A 12,029-nucleotide genomic window follows, 5' to 3' on the forward strand; every position below is an offset into this window, starting at 1 on the left:
ACCAGTCAGCCAAGTTAGACTCTCAGAAAAAGTCTGGCTTTTGTTTTTCAGTTCAAATAAACGTGCTCATATGTATTTCATGATAACTATCTTCTTTTCTAGATTCTATAGATGGATAAGGCATGGAACCTTACCATGTGGATAAAACAGGGAGCTGCTACCTTCAATACTTCTTCCCAACATTCTCTTTCCTTTGGTTTCACAAGATTCTCCTTCAAGAGAATTTTGTTCTTTACGTTAGTTGGGAATGAGTTAAGTCAAAATTTCACTGCACTACCCTTCTCTACAATGTATTTGAATTCAGAAAACCCAGCACAGGTCAAAATATACCCTTTTCAAATGCCACCCTTGGGACTTCCCTGGTGGTCCAGTGGTAAAGAATCTGCCTTCCAATGCAGGGAACAGGGGTTTGATCCCTGGCTGGGGAACTAAGATCCCACATGCCACGCCCATGTGCTGCAAACTACAGAGCCTACGCACTCTGGAGCCTACGCGCCACAACTAGAGAGAAACCCACATGCCGCAACGAAGAGCCTGCATGCTGCAACTAAGACCGACACAGCCAAAAAAAAAAAATGTCACCCTTTACCTGAAAAAGTATTTGTAAGAAAGGGAAAGACAAAAAGCCCTACCAAGGGTTTAGGTGCCTTGATTAAAAGAGAACTGAGGGACCTCCCTGGTGGTGCAGTGGTTAAGAATCCGCCTGCCAATGCAGAGGACACGGGTTCGAGTCCTGGTCCGGGAAGATCCCACACGCTGCGGAGCAACTAAGCCTGTATGCCGTAACTACTAAGCCTGCGCTCTAGAGCTCGTGAGCCAAAACTACTGAGCCCGTGTGCCACAACTACTGAAGCCCGTGCACCTAGAGCCTGTGCTCTGCAACGAGACGCCACCACAATGAGGAGCCTGCGCACCGCAACAAGGAGTAGCCCCCTTTCACCAAAACTACAGAAAGCCCATGTGTAGCAACGAAGACCCAACGCCGCCAAAAATAAATAAATAAAATTAAAAAAAAAAAAAGAACTGAGTTCATGACTTCCCTAGTGGTCCACTGGATAAGGCTCTGTGCTTCCAAGGGGGCACAATTTCGATCCCTGGTTGGGGAACTAGGATCCCCGCCCCCCCCAAAGAAAGAGAGAACTGAGTTCAGTATTTTGAACGAGCTCTTTTTTGGTGGGTACCTCTGTTAGTTATCTGTTGCTAACAGTTATATGTTGCTGCATAACAAATTATCTCAAAATTTAGCACCTTAAAAGTAATGAACATTTATTATCTCACACAGCCTCTGTGGGGCAGGGGTCCAAGAATGGCTTGGATGGGTAGTCCTGGCTCAGGGTCTCTCATGAGGTCAAGATTTGAATGGGGCTAGTCATCCGAAGGATTAAATGGGGCAGGAGGAGATGGCTTCCAAGATGGCTCACTCACAGGTCTGGAAAGTTAGTGCTGGTTGTTAGCAGGTGGCCTCAGTTCCTTACCACATGGACATCCCATAGGACTGCTTAAGTGTCATCATGACACGGCAGCTTGCTTCCTCCAGAGTGAGTAACCCAAGAGAGAAAGAGCAAGGAGGAACGCACCACCCTTACAATCTAGTCTTGGAAGTCACACATCCTCACATCTGCCACACTCTCTTTTGTGAAAATTTAATACAAAAAATTATTAACTAGTAACAGGGTATTAAGTACTAAGGGGGTAAAGACAACTCTAAAGAATACAGAAATAGCAGTTATAGGGAGAAGCTACTACCTTTAGGGCTGAGGCAGAGTACTCAAGGAAGGAACAAACTCGGAAGAACCCTCCCACCCCCACTGCTACGATGAGATTCAGATCTCACTAGAGAGAGGATAGTTATGGCCCATTGGATGATGTTGCTGAGGGGCTACAGGCTGGGGCTGGAAAGCAGGAAACTGCCCGCTAAGGTGCCACTGAACTCACTGGGAAGCACTCTCTGGATGTTCTAGCCACGTGTGTGTGTGTGCGTGTGCGTGTGCGTGTGCGTGTGTGTGTAGAGAGAGGGATACGGTTCTGCAAACCATCTGCTACTGTGTGCCACAAAGGCAAGAAGGAAAAGAAAGTATTCTGGAACAAGGAAGAGAAGACCCTTTGGCTGTTCTCCTCTAGGGCTCTCTATTGACAAAGTTAAGCACTGTGCCAGTTGGCAGGGGAGAAATATTTACAGGGTCCCACTCCAGTATTTCAAAGCATGGAAAAGAAGGCTGGATTTGGAACTGAGAGGCTATAAATTGATAACAGGCACCCATATGCTCTGCTGCAGAAAAATAAATGTATTTCATTATGAAATGCTGTCTTAGACCCCAGTGGGAGTGTTCCATTATATACACAGTATGTACATCATACTACCTTTGTACAATCTGAACAATTCTGAATTCTGAAGCATATCTGGACCTCGGGGTTTTGGTTAAGGGATTGTGGACCTGTACCAGTTTGCTGTTAGCATGTCATATAAACCCCAGTGCAGATCTATCTGAAAAACTGGGGGGAAAATATGCCTCAAGGTCTTCTGCCTTTATCTATGACCAAATCTAATCGCCAGTCAGCATCAAGCCTAAAGCAATAAAAACACCCAAAGGTCTGAGTTCTTGTTTGAGAAGAGGAGAGAGCAAAGTGATAAGCCTAGGCTCGGTTTGCCTCTTAAAACAGCTTGGGAATGACTTCTATCATATACATACCTTTTTCATCTTACTGAGCTCCTGGAATTTGACCCAATAATATCAGTATTTTTTTACCTCTTAAGGTGGGATATGGTTTTAATAAAAGGAGAGAAACCTTGAGTTATCTCCATTACAGTTCCAATGTCAAGGGTTGCAAACTCAAATATCTATATGGGTTAAGCATACAACTTAAATGAGTAAAGCTTGCAGATATAAGGCAACAGGGAGCAGTGGTAACACTGGCAATCTATAGAGTAAATGCCTCATATAAAGAAGGTAATTGCTACTTAACCTCTGCATACTGTTGCCATGCAGATCCAGTACAGCAAGATAGTCTAATTGTTCAAGAGAAATTAGAAATTTGGATTTTAAATTGTGAGACTGTTGAATTTTGAAACAATAAAAAAGACAGTGCAGGATACACAGACATACTGGGGGTTCATACTCAGCTTGTGACTCCTACCCTAGCCCTATGTGCTAGGTCCATGGCAAGTGCTGACACTTTAGAGGTCTTGATAGGCTGTTACGTTAGTGGCCCCCAACGAACCATGTCTCTGTATTCACAACCTTGCATAGTCCCTTCCCACACTGACTCTGGGCTTTGCCATATGGCTTGTTTTAGCCAACGGGACATTAGCAAGTTGGGTGCAACCAAAGGCTTGACAAGCCTTTGTTCACTGGGGCTTGTCCTCTTGGAAGCTAGTCACCGTGCAGAAGCCTGAATGGTAAGAAACGAGGTAAAGAGAGAGGCCCTCGAGGATAACCCGTTTTGATGAGCTCCCAGCTGATCGTAATCCCATAAGTAACTTCAGCTTATACTATGTGGGCCCAGCTGAGTCCAGTTAACCCACACAATTGTAAAGAATAATAAAGCACTGGTATTTTAAGCTACTAAGCCTTGGAGGTGGTTTATTATGATGCAATAGGTAACTGAAACAGAGGTCATTTATTTCAGCCCCTTTATTTTACTAATGAATGTCTCAAGGCCCAGACAAGCAAAAGGATATGGTGAAATTCAGACAGCAAATTAGTGGCAATAACTTTCCAGTTCTGTGCTCTTTCTTCCTATTGCTTTTCTTTCGATTCCTCTGGTGGAAAGCATCAGATTAGGACTATAAAACTTAAAACTCTACGTACTCGGAACTTACACTGTGTCCTGCATGCATACAAATTACTGTAATAACTTGGTCCTTGGAAATGGAAAGATTTCTAGGTCTTGCCCCTTCACTTTACAGGTGCAGAGAATGCAAAACACTTGAGGAAGAAAAGCAGACATTTGGAAGCTGGCGTGATACAATCAGACAGGCAGTAATGTTACTAGATGATAGCCTGGCCCTCTTAGCTAGGCCTTGTGTTCCCCTGTTGAACATAAATTTCACGGAACATAAACGTTAGATGAAGCCATTCTGTGACCATGATAGTTCAATATAAAAGCAAGACTGCTCCTTAATTACATTTGAACACAGATAAAACATGATATTGCCCAAACCATAAAAAATGACCAAACATCCCCCATCCTGGCTAATGATGGACTCCTGCTTCTCTACCAATTAGACCTTCAGCCTCAGTCTAGCATTCCTTCCTTCTAGGTAAGATTTGTCGAGATACCCAATCATAGAATCACCCCCACTTCCTGACAGCATCTTATCCAGAGTAAAGCCTCGCTTCCAAATGACCTGACAACTCCTACTGAGATGCCCCACAGTTCTTCATGGTGTGTGATCTCCCTTCCTGCAACCAGTCAGAAACCCAACTTGTTCAACTATCCGTGTGCCCCCTGGTCGTCTTTGGTTAGAGGGTACTGACAGACCTGACAAAGTTCACATAGCGCTGGAGGCAGAATTCACCAGAAGGAGTCTCCAGATCTCCAGCTGTGTTCCTTCTTAGCACCTATCACTCTTGTGGTTAATGCCTGTCTTCTCCCCGCCAACCCCCACTAGAATTAAGCTCCATAAGAAGAGAGCCCTTGTCTGTAAGGTTCAGAGCTGATTCCCAGTGCCTAGACTGGTACCCGGCAGAGGCTGGAAGTTTAAAAACACATTTTCTGAACAAATGAATAAGAGGAGCTCAATATACACAGGCTCCCTTTCACCTCTCAGCTCCTCCCAGTACGTGGTGCATACAGACCATAAACCTCTTCCCCAACTAAATTTCCAAACCCCTCCCTCCCGGGACGCCCATACTCTCAGAGCTTTGCCCGAACTTCTCTCCTTCGCTGGCCCCCTCCCACACCTGAGCCCCAAAACCATCCCCTCCGAAAGTATCTAGAACCCACCTGTCGCCGACACCTCACTCTACCATAGACGACAGCGAACCAGCCGCTCCGCTACCTAGGCGTCCTGGGCCCCGCAGACACCGACCGCGCATGTGCGGAAATCAGTCGCGCACGCAGGATATCTGTCAAGCGAAGAGTTGCCTCCGAGTTTCCGTCCGGGTCTGGGTAGCCTTGGGCTGCCAGGAAGTCAGGAGAAACTAGCCGGAAAGAGAACCCGAGCGCAGGGCTTTCTGGGACATGTAGTCGTATCGCTCCCGAGGCCCCACCTTGAGGCACCCCTTAATTCTTTAGGTCTGCACGTCTCGCATTCACAGTCCAGTGCTACTTTCGGCTCAGAATTCAGCTTCGAGCTGTCAGGAGAGATTGGCCTGGTGTCGGCTTCTCGTTCCCACAACGCTCTACAGGGCCTGCGGCGCCTGCTGGGAGCTGTAGTCCTAGCTCTGCGTACTGCGTTCGCCGAGGGGGAGGGCGGAGCTGCCGGCGGCCCGGGCGGGCTGGCAGCTAGAGTGGGTGCGATAACCGCCTCCGCCTCTGCCGCCTCCGCCGTCGCCTCCTCCGCCCGGGCTGTTCGCTGCTGCGCGGGGAGAGCGAGGCGGGGCCGCCGGGGCCGCCATGGAGCCCGATTCGGTGATTGAGGACAAGACCATCGAGCTCATGGTGAGTGCGGGCCGTTGGACCGTCCGTTCTTCCGTCCGTCCGGCTCCGGGCGGGCCTGCCCACCTCCCGCGCGAGGTCGGCCCTGACCCTTCTTCGCTGCCTCGGCCGGGACCTGGGCCCCCCGCCTTACCTGGCCTCCGGCCCGGCGCGGTTTCTCCGGATCCCTCGAGATTTCAGGCCGGACCTGGCCCGGCCCCCTCCATGCCCCTCGTTTTTCCTCCCTCCCCCTCGTTTTTCCTCCCTCCCTTCCTCCTGTCTCTTGGCCCATGTCTCGAACGACCCTCGCTCGCTTATGCTGTGGCCTTAGCTCGCACTAGCTCTAGCATCTCATTTCCCCCTTAGAAGGGATTTTTTTCTTTCTTTCTTTTTTTCTCTGTTTCTCCGGTCCAGGCCTGCATCGCTCTTGCAAGCCCCACTCAGGCCGAGTGAGATGCTGATGGGAGAGGGTACCGAGAAGATCGGTTAGGGCCTCGGCCTCCGCGTCCTACAAGGGGTCCCAGCACCCTGTCTTCAACCTAGGGCTGTGAGGATGCCGGCACAGGCCCTACAGGGGTGGAGGTGGAGAGCTCTTGGATTTGAAGATGCGGCCGATAAGGGGCCTCTTTCCCGGCCCCCTGTGGTGTCCGGCTTCTCGGACAAAGGGTTTCTTACTCGGCCGAGAGGGATGTTTGCATAGCAAGGCCCCAGGTACTCTGGATTCCATCTCCCAGGAAAGAGAAACTGTAACTTCACGTTTTCCAAAGCTGCTTTGGGAAATTGGGGAGGAGGGGGGAGGGGTTGTCCTCGTCACTGCCGCCAGTTCTTTCTTCTAGAAAAAGGGGGAGGGGGGGTGTCCTAGGGCCCTGGGGCGGCGATCACTCTTCTGTTAGAAACCTTTGGTAGCTAGGCCAAACTTCCTGGCCCCGCGAACACCCCAGCCCCCTTCCGCCTTAGGACTTTGAGTCAGAACGGGTTTTTAGAAACAGGACCACGAGAGAGTGGCTAGTAGAAATGAAGAATTTCCTACTTGGTGGATGATTTGGTGGAAGAAGTAAAATATGGCAATTTGAGCGTTAGGGAAATCAAACTGGGCTCCGGAGAGTTGGGAGGGGGAAGTCTTTGCCTCAGCAAACGGACATGCTCAGGTTTTCCTCCTGTGGAAACCTTGACAGTTTCTTTGTATCTCTCCTAACACAGTAACAACTTCTACCCCAGGGTTGAGAGGAAAGGTGAAAGACTCTACTTAACACAGCAAAATGTTTTCCTAGCCAGATTTTCTCCAGTGTGAAAATGTTTATTGAGTCAGTGATTCCACTGGGTAGGGTCGGTGACATCAGAGCCACTTCCCCCATTTAATGCTATAAATAATAAATGGTGACACTGAAAGTCTGTTGGATAGCTGCATGGTTTCTGTGGATGATGGTATCTGGGGAGTTGAGATGCATGTTTTAAAAATGGAAGTACAGTAGCATAAATACAGAGGCAGCTTAATATTTGCTGTCCTTTGCATAATTCACTAGACTTCTCCAGCAGTTTTGAAAACTAGAGGGAAAAAAAGCTCTGGTAGTTTCTGATGTGTGTGTGTGTGTGTGTGTGTGTGTGTGTGTATGTGCACGTATGGCTGCTTTCTAAGGGATACTGATACTTATGAGTTTTTGATGTTCATTTATTAAGTAATTTTTCCTTTCAGTACAATTTATCAAACTTTTGAGGTCAAGCCTTTGATATTCTTCAAATTTTGTATGGGGTTATTTTGGTAAAATATCTTAATTGGAGTTACATACATAGTACATATTCTTATGTGTGTATAATACATGTACTTACAACAGGAGGAGTACTGCATAGCAAAAAATTGTAACTTGGTACCTCTTTGAAATTGGCTGTTCAGTGCTCCTTCCATTTCCATTCATTTAAAAAATAACTAGGGACTTCCCTGGTGGTCCAGTGGTTAGGACTCAGTGCTTTCACTGCCGAGGGCCCTGGTTTGATCCCTGGTCAGGGAACTAAGATCCCACAAACTGCACCGTGTGGCCTAAATAAATAAATAGTATTTGTTTGCAAAAGAATTAGAGTAAGTACAGTGTAATCCATTTAATGTCTTTTAGTGGATGTAGAAAAAAATTTCTGGCCTAAATATACTAGCATCCAGTGCTCATAAGTTTTGATTTTACATGATTGTACTTGTCTGTGACCTGAAAAGATATTTCAGCCTTTTCAAGGACATTATAAACTGGGATTCTTAGAAAATTTAACAAAGTAGTTCTCTAGATCAATTTTACAATGGCTTTTTATAAACGGATTTTTATATTCCCTCAAAGGGCTACCAGTTAAGCCTCTTAGGCAACTCTTTTCCTAAACATATATGTATTTATTTTAGTGTAGTTGATAGCACAGGTACTTAACAACTGATTTATTAAATCCAGGATCAGATGTAGGAATGATAATGCCTTGAAATCTAATTGAATGTGGCTTTTCTGTATTCACTGCGTTTTAATTAGAGTTTGCAGAACTAGGTTAAAAACATTTACATTTCAAAATAACATGATGAAAGGAGGGGGAGGGGTTAAACTGATGGTATTTTGAAAGCCTAAAGCATGAAATATTTTTAGAATTTTATGAGTCAGCTTCAGTACTCAAATATTTGTGATTGTGCTGCCTGTACCAGTTCGGTACTTAATGGTTAACAGGATAACTTTCATTTGATATTCCAGAGCTTGCTGTTTCAAAGAAAGGAAACAGTTCTTGGGTTTCACCAATTTCTTAATCTTCATTCCTCTACTTTCTTTGATTTTGATTCTTTCTTTTTTTCTTGCAGTTTTTTAGTTTACTAGGAAGTAAAACTGGTGATAGCAGAATAATTAAATCTTCAAAATATAACCCCCATTGTGACTCCTACCCCTGCCTGTGGCCAGGTCCACAAAAAGTGCTTCTGCAGCTGACCTACCTCGTAGGATTCAGTCTTTAATATAGGCTATAAACTCTTGATCGAGCCAACTGAATTTACGATTGCTGATAGTGAATAATTTAACCACTAAATGGCTTTCATGGCTTGATGTGGGCCCAGTACTGTTCCTAGTTTGTGGGACTGTTTTTCAAACTTCTGACTTTGGTAAAATTAGCTTTATTATTAATGAGGTAGAAAAGTAGTAATCCATTTGGAAATATACAAAAGTTCACCAGACTTTGTCTAGTGTGGTGGACTTCACCGGAAAGAATGAAACCTGTGCATTGTGTATCACATGATATTTAACACTTGAGTTAGAAGTAGTATGAGTTTATGTTCAGGCACTTATTACTAGAAAGCACTCACATAGCTGCTAATTGGAAAAAGATGGTTAGTCTTTCCTATTAGAAGATAGCAGAAGTTAATGTTAAAAGTTTGGGAAAGATAATCCTGCTTCCTCTGTGGGTGTGAGCGTACCCCTTCCCCCCTTTACACAAGTAATGGGTAGTTTATACTCTGTTGTTAGCCTCTGAATGGTTCGCCTCTTTGCTAAGTGACCTTAAGTGAGTCATTCCCCTCTGTGTTATCTCTAAATGGCTATATTACTTGTCGAATGTAGTGATACAGGTAAAATATATTGGATCTTATTAAGAAGCTGTAATATCAAATCTATTTTTAGAGCTATTGAAGTACAAACAGGCCACAAGGCCAAGGAGATGAAAGAAACTAAGTGACGTTATTAGAAATATTTATCGGGCTTCCCTAGTGGCGCAGTGGTTGAGAGTCCGCCTGCCGATGCAGGGGACACGAGTTCGTGCCCCCGTCTGGGAAGATCCCACATGCCGCGGAGCGGCTGGGCCCGTGAGCCATGGCCGCTGAGCCTGCGCGTCCGGAGCCTGTGCTCCGCAACGGGAGAGGCCACAACAGTGAGAGGCCCGCGTACCGCAAAAAAAAAAAAAAAAAAAAAAAAAAAAAAGAAATATTTATCTTTTTATCTTTTTGTGTCCCCCCACCCGCCTTGTCATTGGCTTTCTGAGTGGAATAAGTGGGATTGTTTAGTGACTCCTTTAAGAAATTGGGTCTTACTTTGTCACCGTCACTTACCCTCATCTGCCACTAGCCATGTGTTGATTTACCAAATGCAGATAAAGTAGACAGAAGTTTAAGTAGGGTCCAAATGAAATAAATCACGTGCATGTGCATAGACCTCACTGACCTGCCTCAAGAGGCTGTGGCTCAAATATTATCAATTTTTACTCCTGATTTTGGAGTAGGTTAGATGTCCTTTCAGATTTGACAAGGATAAACATAATCCTGCTCACAAGTCTTGCCACTCTTTGGCCCCTGACTGCTCTCCCCTGAAAACTGCGAGTTCTGTATAGCACAGAAGAATCGCTAACCCATTACATAGGTTTACAGGACAGCACATGTATTTCTCTGAGTAGTACTCTTTGGTTCTATGAATTCTAGAAACAAACTTTTCTGTGCTGTGAGGTACCTGGGATCTTGGCTTCCATCTGGTGATATTTACAGTTTAACGGAAAGAAAGCATTTCAAGTCCTAGTAATTCAAATTCCAGCCTCTCTCCAGCTTTTTCTTCTCACATTCCTCACTTATTCTATATTCCAGCCAAAGCGTGGGGATCTGTGGTTCTTCAGATTCTGCTGTTTCCTTTGTCAGCACTGATATGAACTGACCTAAACCCATGTATTTAAGGCTACGGATGTTTATGGGAAGGACCTAATAGTTGGTGCTCTGGCCAAATTGCTTTAGGTCAGATCTCAACAATCCTCTCTTCCACCTATGCTGATAAAGTACTATCCCCTCAGAACACAGTTTAGATGCCTTCTCTTTTTGATGTCAGTTTATATTATGGTGGCAGATACCATTTTGGTTTTTTATCTGTAGCACTGCCTATATGATAATCGTCGTTAAATGAATGAGTTCTGACACTTTATCTTGTGGCAGTGAACATCTTCTGGGCTTGTATTATAGTTTCCTGTTTGTGTCCCCTATTAAATGATAAACTCCTCACAGTGCCTCTTGTAGTAGGTGTTCAGTAAATGTTGAGTTGAACTTTCCTGTTGATTGCATGTATTATTGCTGTCTGCCTGTATCTTAGCCATCTTCTTTTCTGGAAATTCTCACCTATATCGCTAGTTCTTATGATAATTTGTTCCTAACTCTTATGGGACTTATCAGACCTTCCTGTGTATCATAAAAGTTTGATCATGCCTAAGCTTCTCTTCCAGAGGCTGTATCTGATTGTCCTTTGAATCCTTCACTACACTTCACACTTGGGTGTGCAGTAGGTATTGATTTAAATTAACGTCAGTTTTTTTTCCATGCTGTGAAAACTTTTTAAGATTTCCTTTTGGTGCTTCCCTGGTGGCGCAGTGGTTGAGAGTCCACCTGCCGATGCAGGGGACACGGGTTCGTGCCCCGGTCCGGGAGGATCCCACATGCCGCAGAGCGGCTGGGACCGTGAGCTGTGGCCGCTGAGCGTGCGCGTCCGGAGCCTGTGCTCTGCGACGGGAGAGGCCGCAACAGTGAGAGGCCCGCGTACCGCAAAAAAAAAAAAAAAAAAAAAAAAAAAGATTTCCTTTTGATAATCTTAAGACAAAGGTGGAGATGGATAGACGAGAAAGACTGCTAAGGGGAAAAGGAAGGTGGGATGTGGTACACAGACATTCATAGACATTTTAACCATTATTTACAGACTTTTATACACATACAGATTGATTTATATACATCCTAGAGAGTGGTTGATAGAAGGACTGAGAAAACCAAACTCCTTTTATATCTGTTGACGTGAACTTGCCAAACAGTCGATAAGTTCTAAGGATCCTGTGACCTTAGAGAAGCGTGATTTAGCATAAAGGGCGTGGACTCTAGAGTGAAACACCTGAGTTTGTATCTTAGCTGTCACTTGCTGGCTGTGTGACCTTAAGAACGTTAACGTTTAAACTCTGGTATGATTTCATTATGTATAAAAATAAGAAAATGTAGGTATTGCTGCTGGGAGGATTATGAGAGATGCATGTGAAAGGACCTTGCAAAGACTTGTCTCTCAGCAACTACCTGCCAAGCTAACTCTCCCCATAAGTACAGGGACCATATATTGTAAAGCAAAATCAAGACAGATGATGTGAGGAAGGTTTTAAATTTTCCCTCCTGATTTGTGTGTGTATTTAATTGTGAAGCTTTACAGAGGCCTAAAATTCAGTTGCTTTTAGCCATACATTTAACGAGGCATCTTTGGAGGAGATGATGAAATCATACAGAATAAGTACTGTCTTGGAAATCTGGGAAGTACTGTTACAATTACTAAGAACTACCAATTAGCCATAATTAGACTTGTACTCTACCTGTGGAGAGAACCCACTTAACCCTGTTTTAGGTATCCTGGTAGAAAGAGACTGGTAATTGTTCATATTAACATTGAGCACTGTGATTTATGTTTGATCAATTTAGTTTCACCAAGGAAATTAGGATTTTCAAA

At 44.8% G+C, this 12,029-nt stretch overlaps 1 protein-coding gene across 6 annotated transcripts in view; it reads left to right on the top strand.

Annotated features, from left to right (window-relative positions):
- The first annotated feature begins 5,194 nt into the window (after positions 1-5,194).
- Positions 5,195-12,029, top strand: part of FBXW11 (F-box and WD repeat domain containing 11) — a 134,409-nt gene continuing 127,574 nt past the window's right edge. For 2 of the 6 annotated variants that reach the window (XM_032626177.1, XM_032626178.1), the window contains exon 1: positions 5,328-5,604. In XM_032626177.1, the coding sequence (XP_032482068.1) occupies positions 5,560-5,604 (45 nt within the window). In that variant the 5' untranslated portion in view covers positions 5,328-5,559. Of the gene's footprint in view, positions 5,605-12,029 lie in introns of all 6 variants that reach the window. The other 4 variants (XM_032626181.1, XM_032626176.1, XM_032626179.1 and 1 more) reach the window with 4 other exon arrangements.

Source organism: Phocoena sinus, chromosome 3 (assembly GCF_008692025.1).
Source record: "Phocoena sinus isolate mPhoSin1 chromosome 3, mPhoSin1.pri, whole genome shotgun sequence".
NCBI lineage: Eukaryota > Metazoa > Chordata > Mammalia > Artiodactyla > Phocoenidae > Phocoena > Phocoena sinus.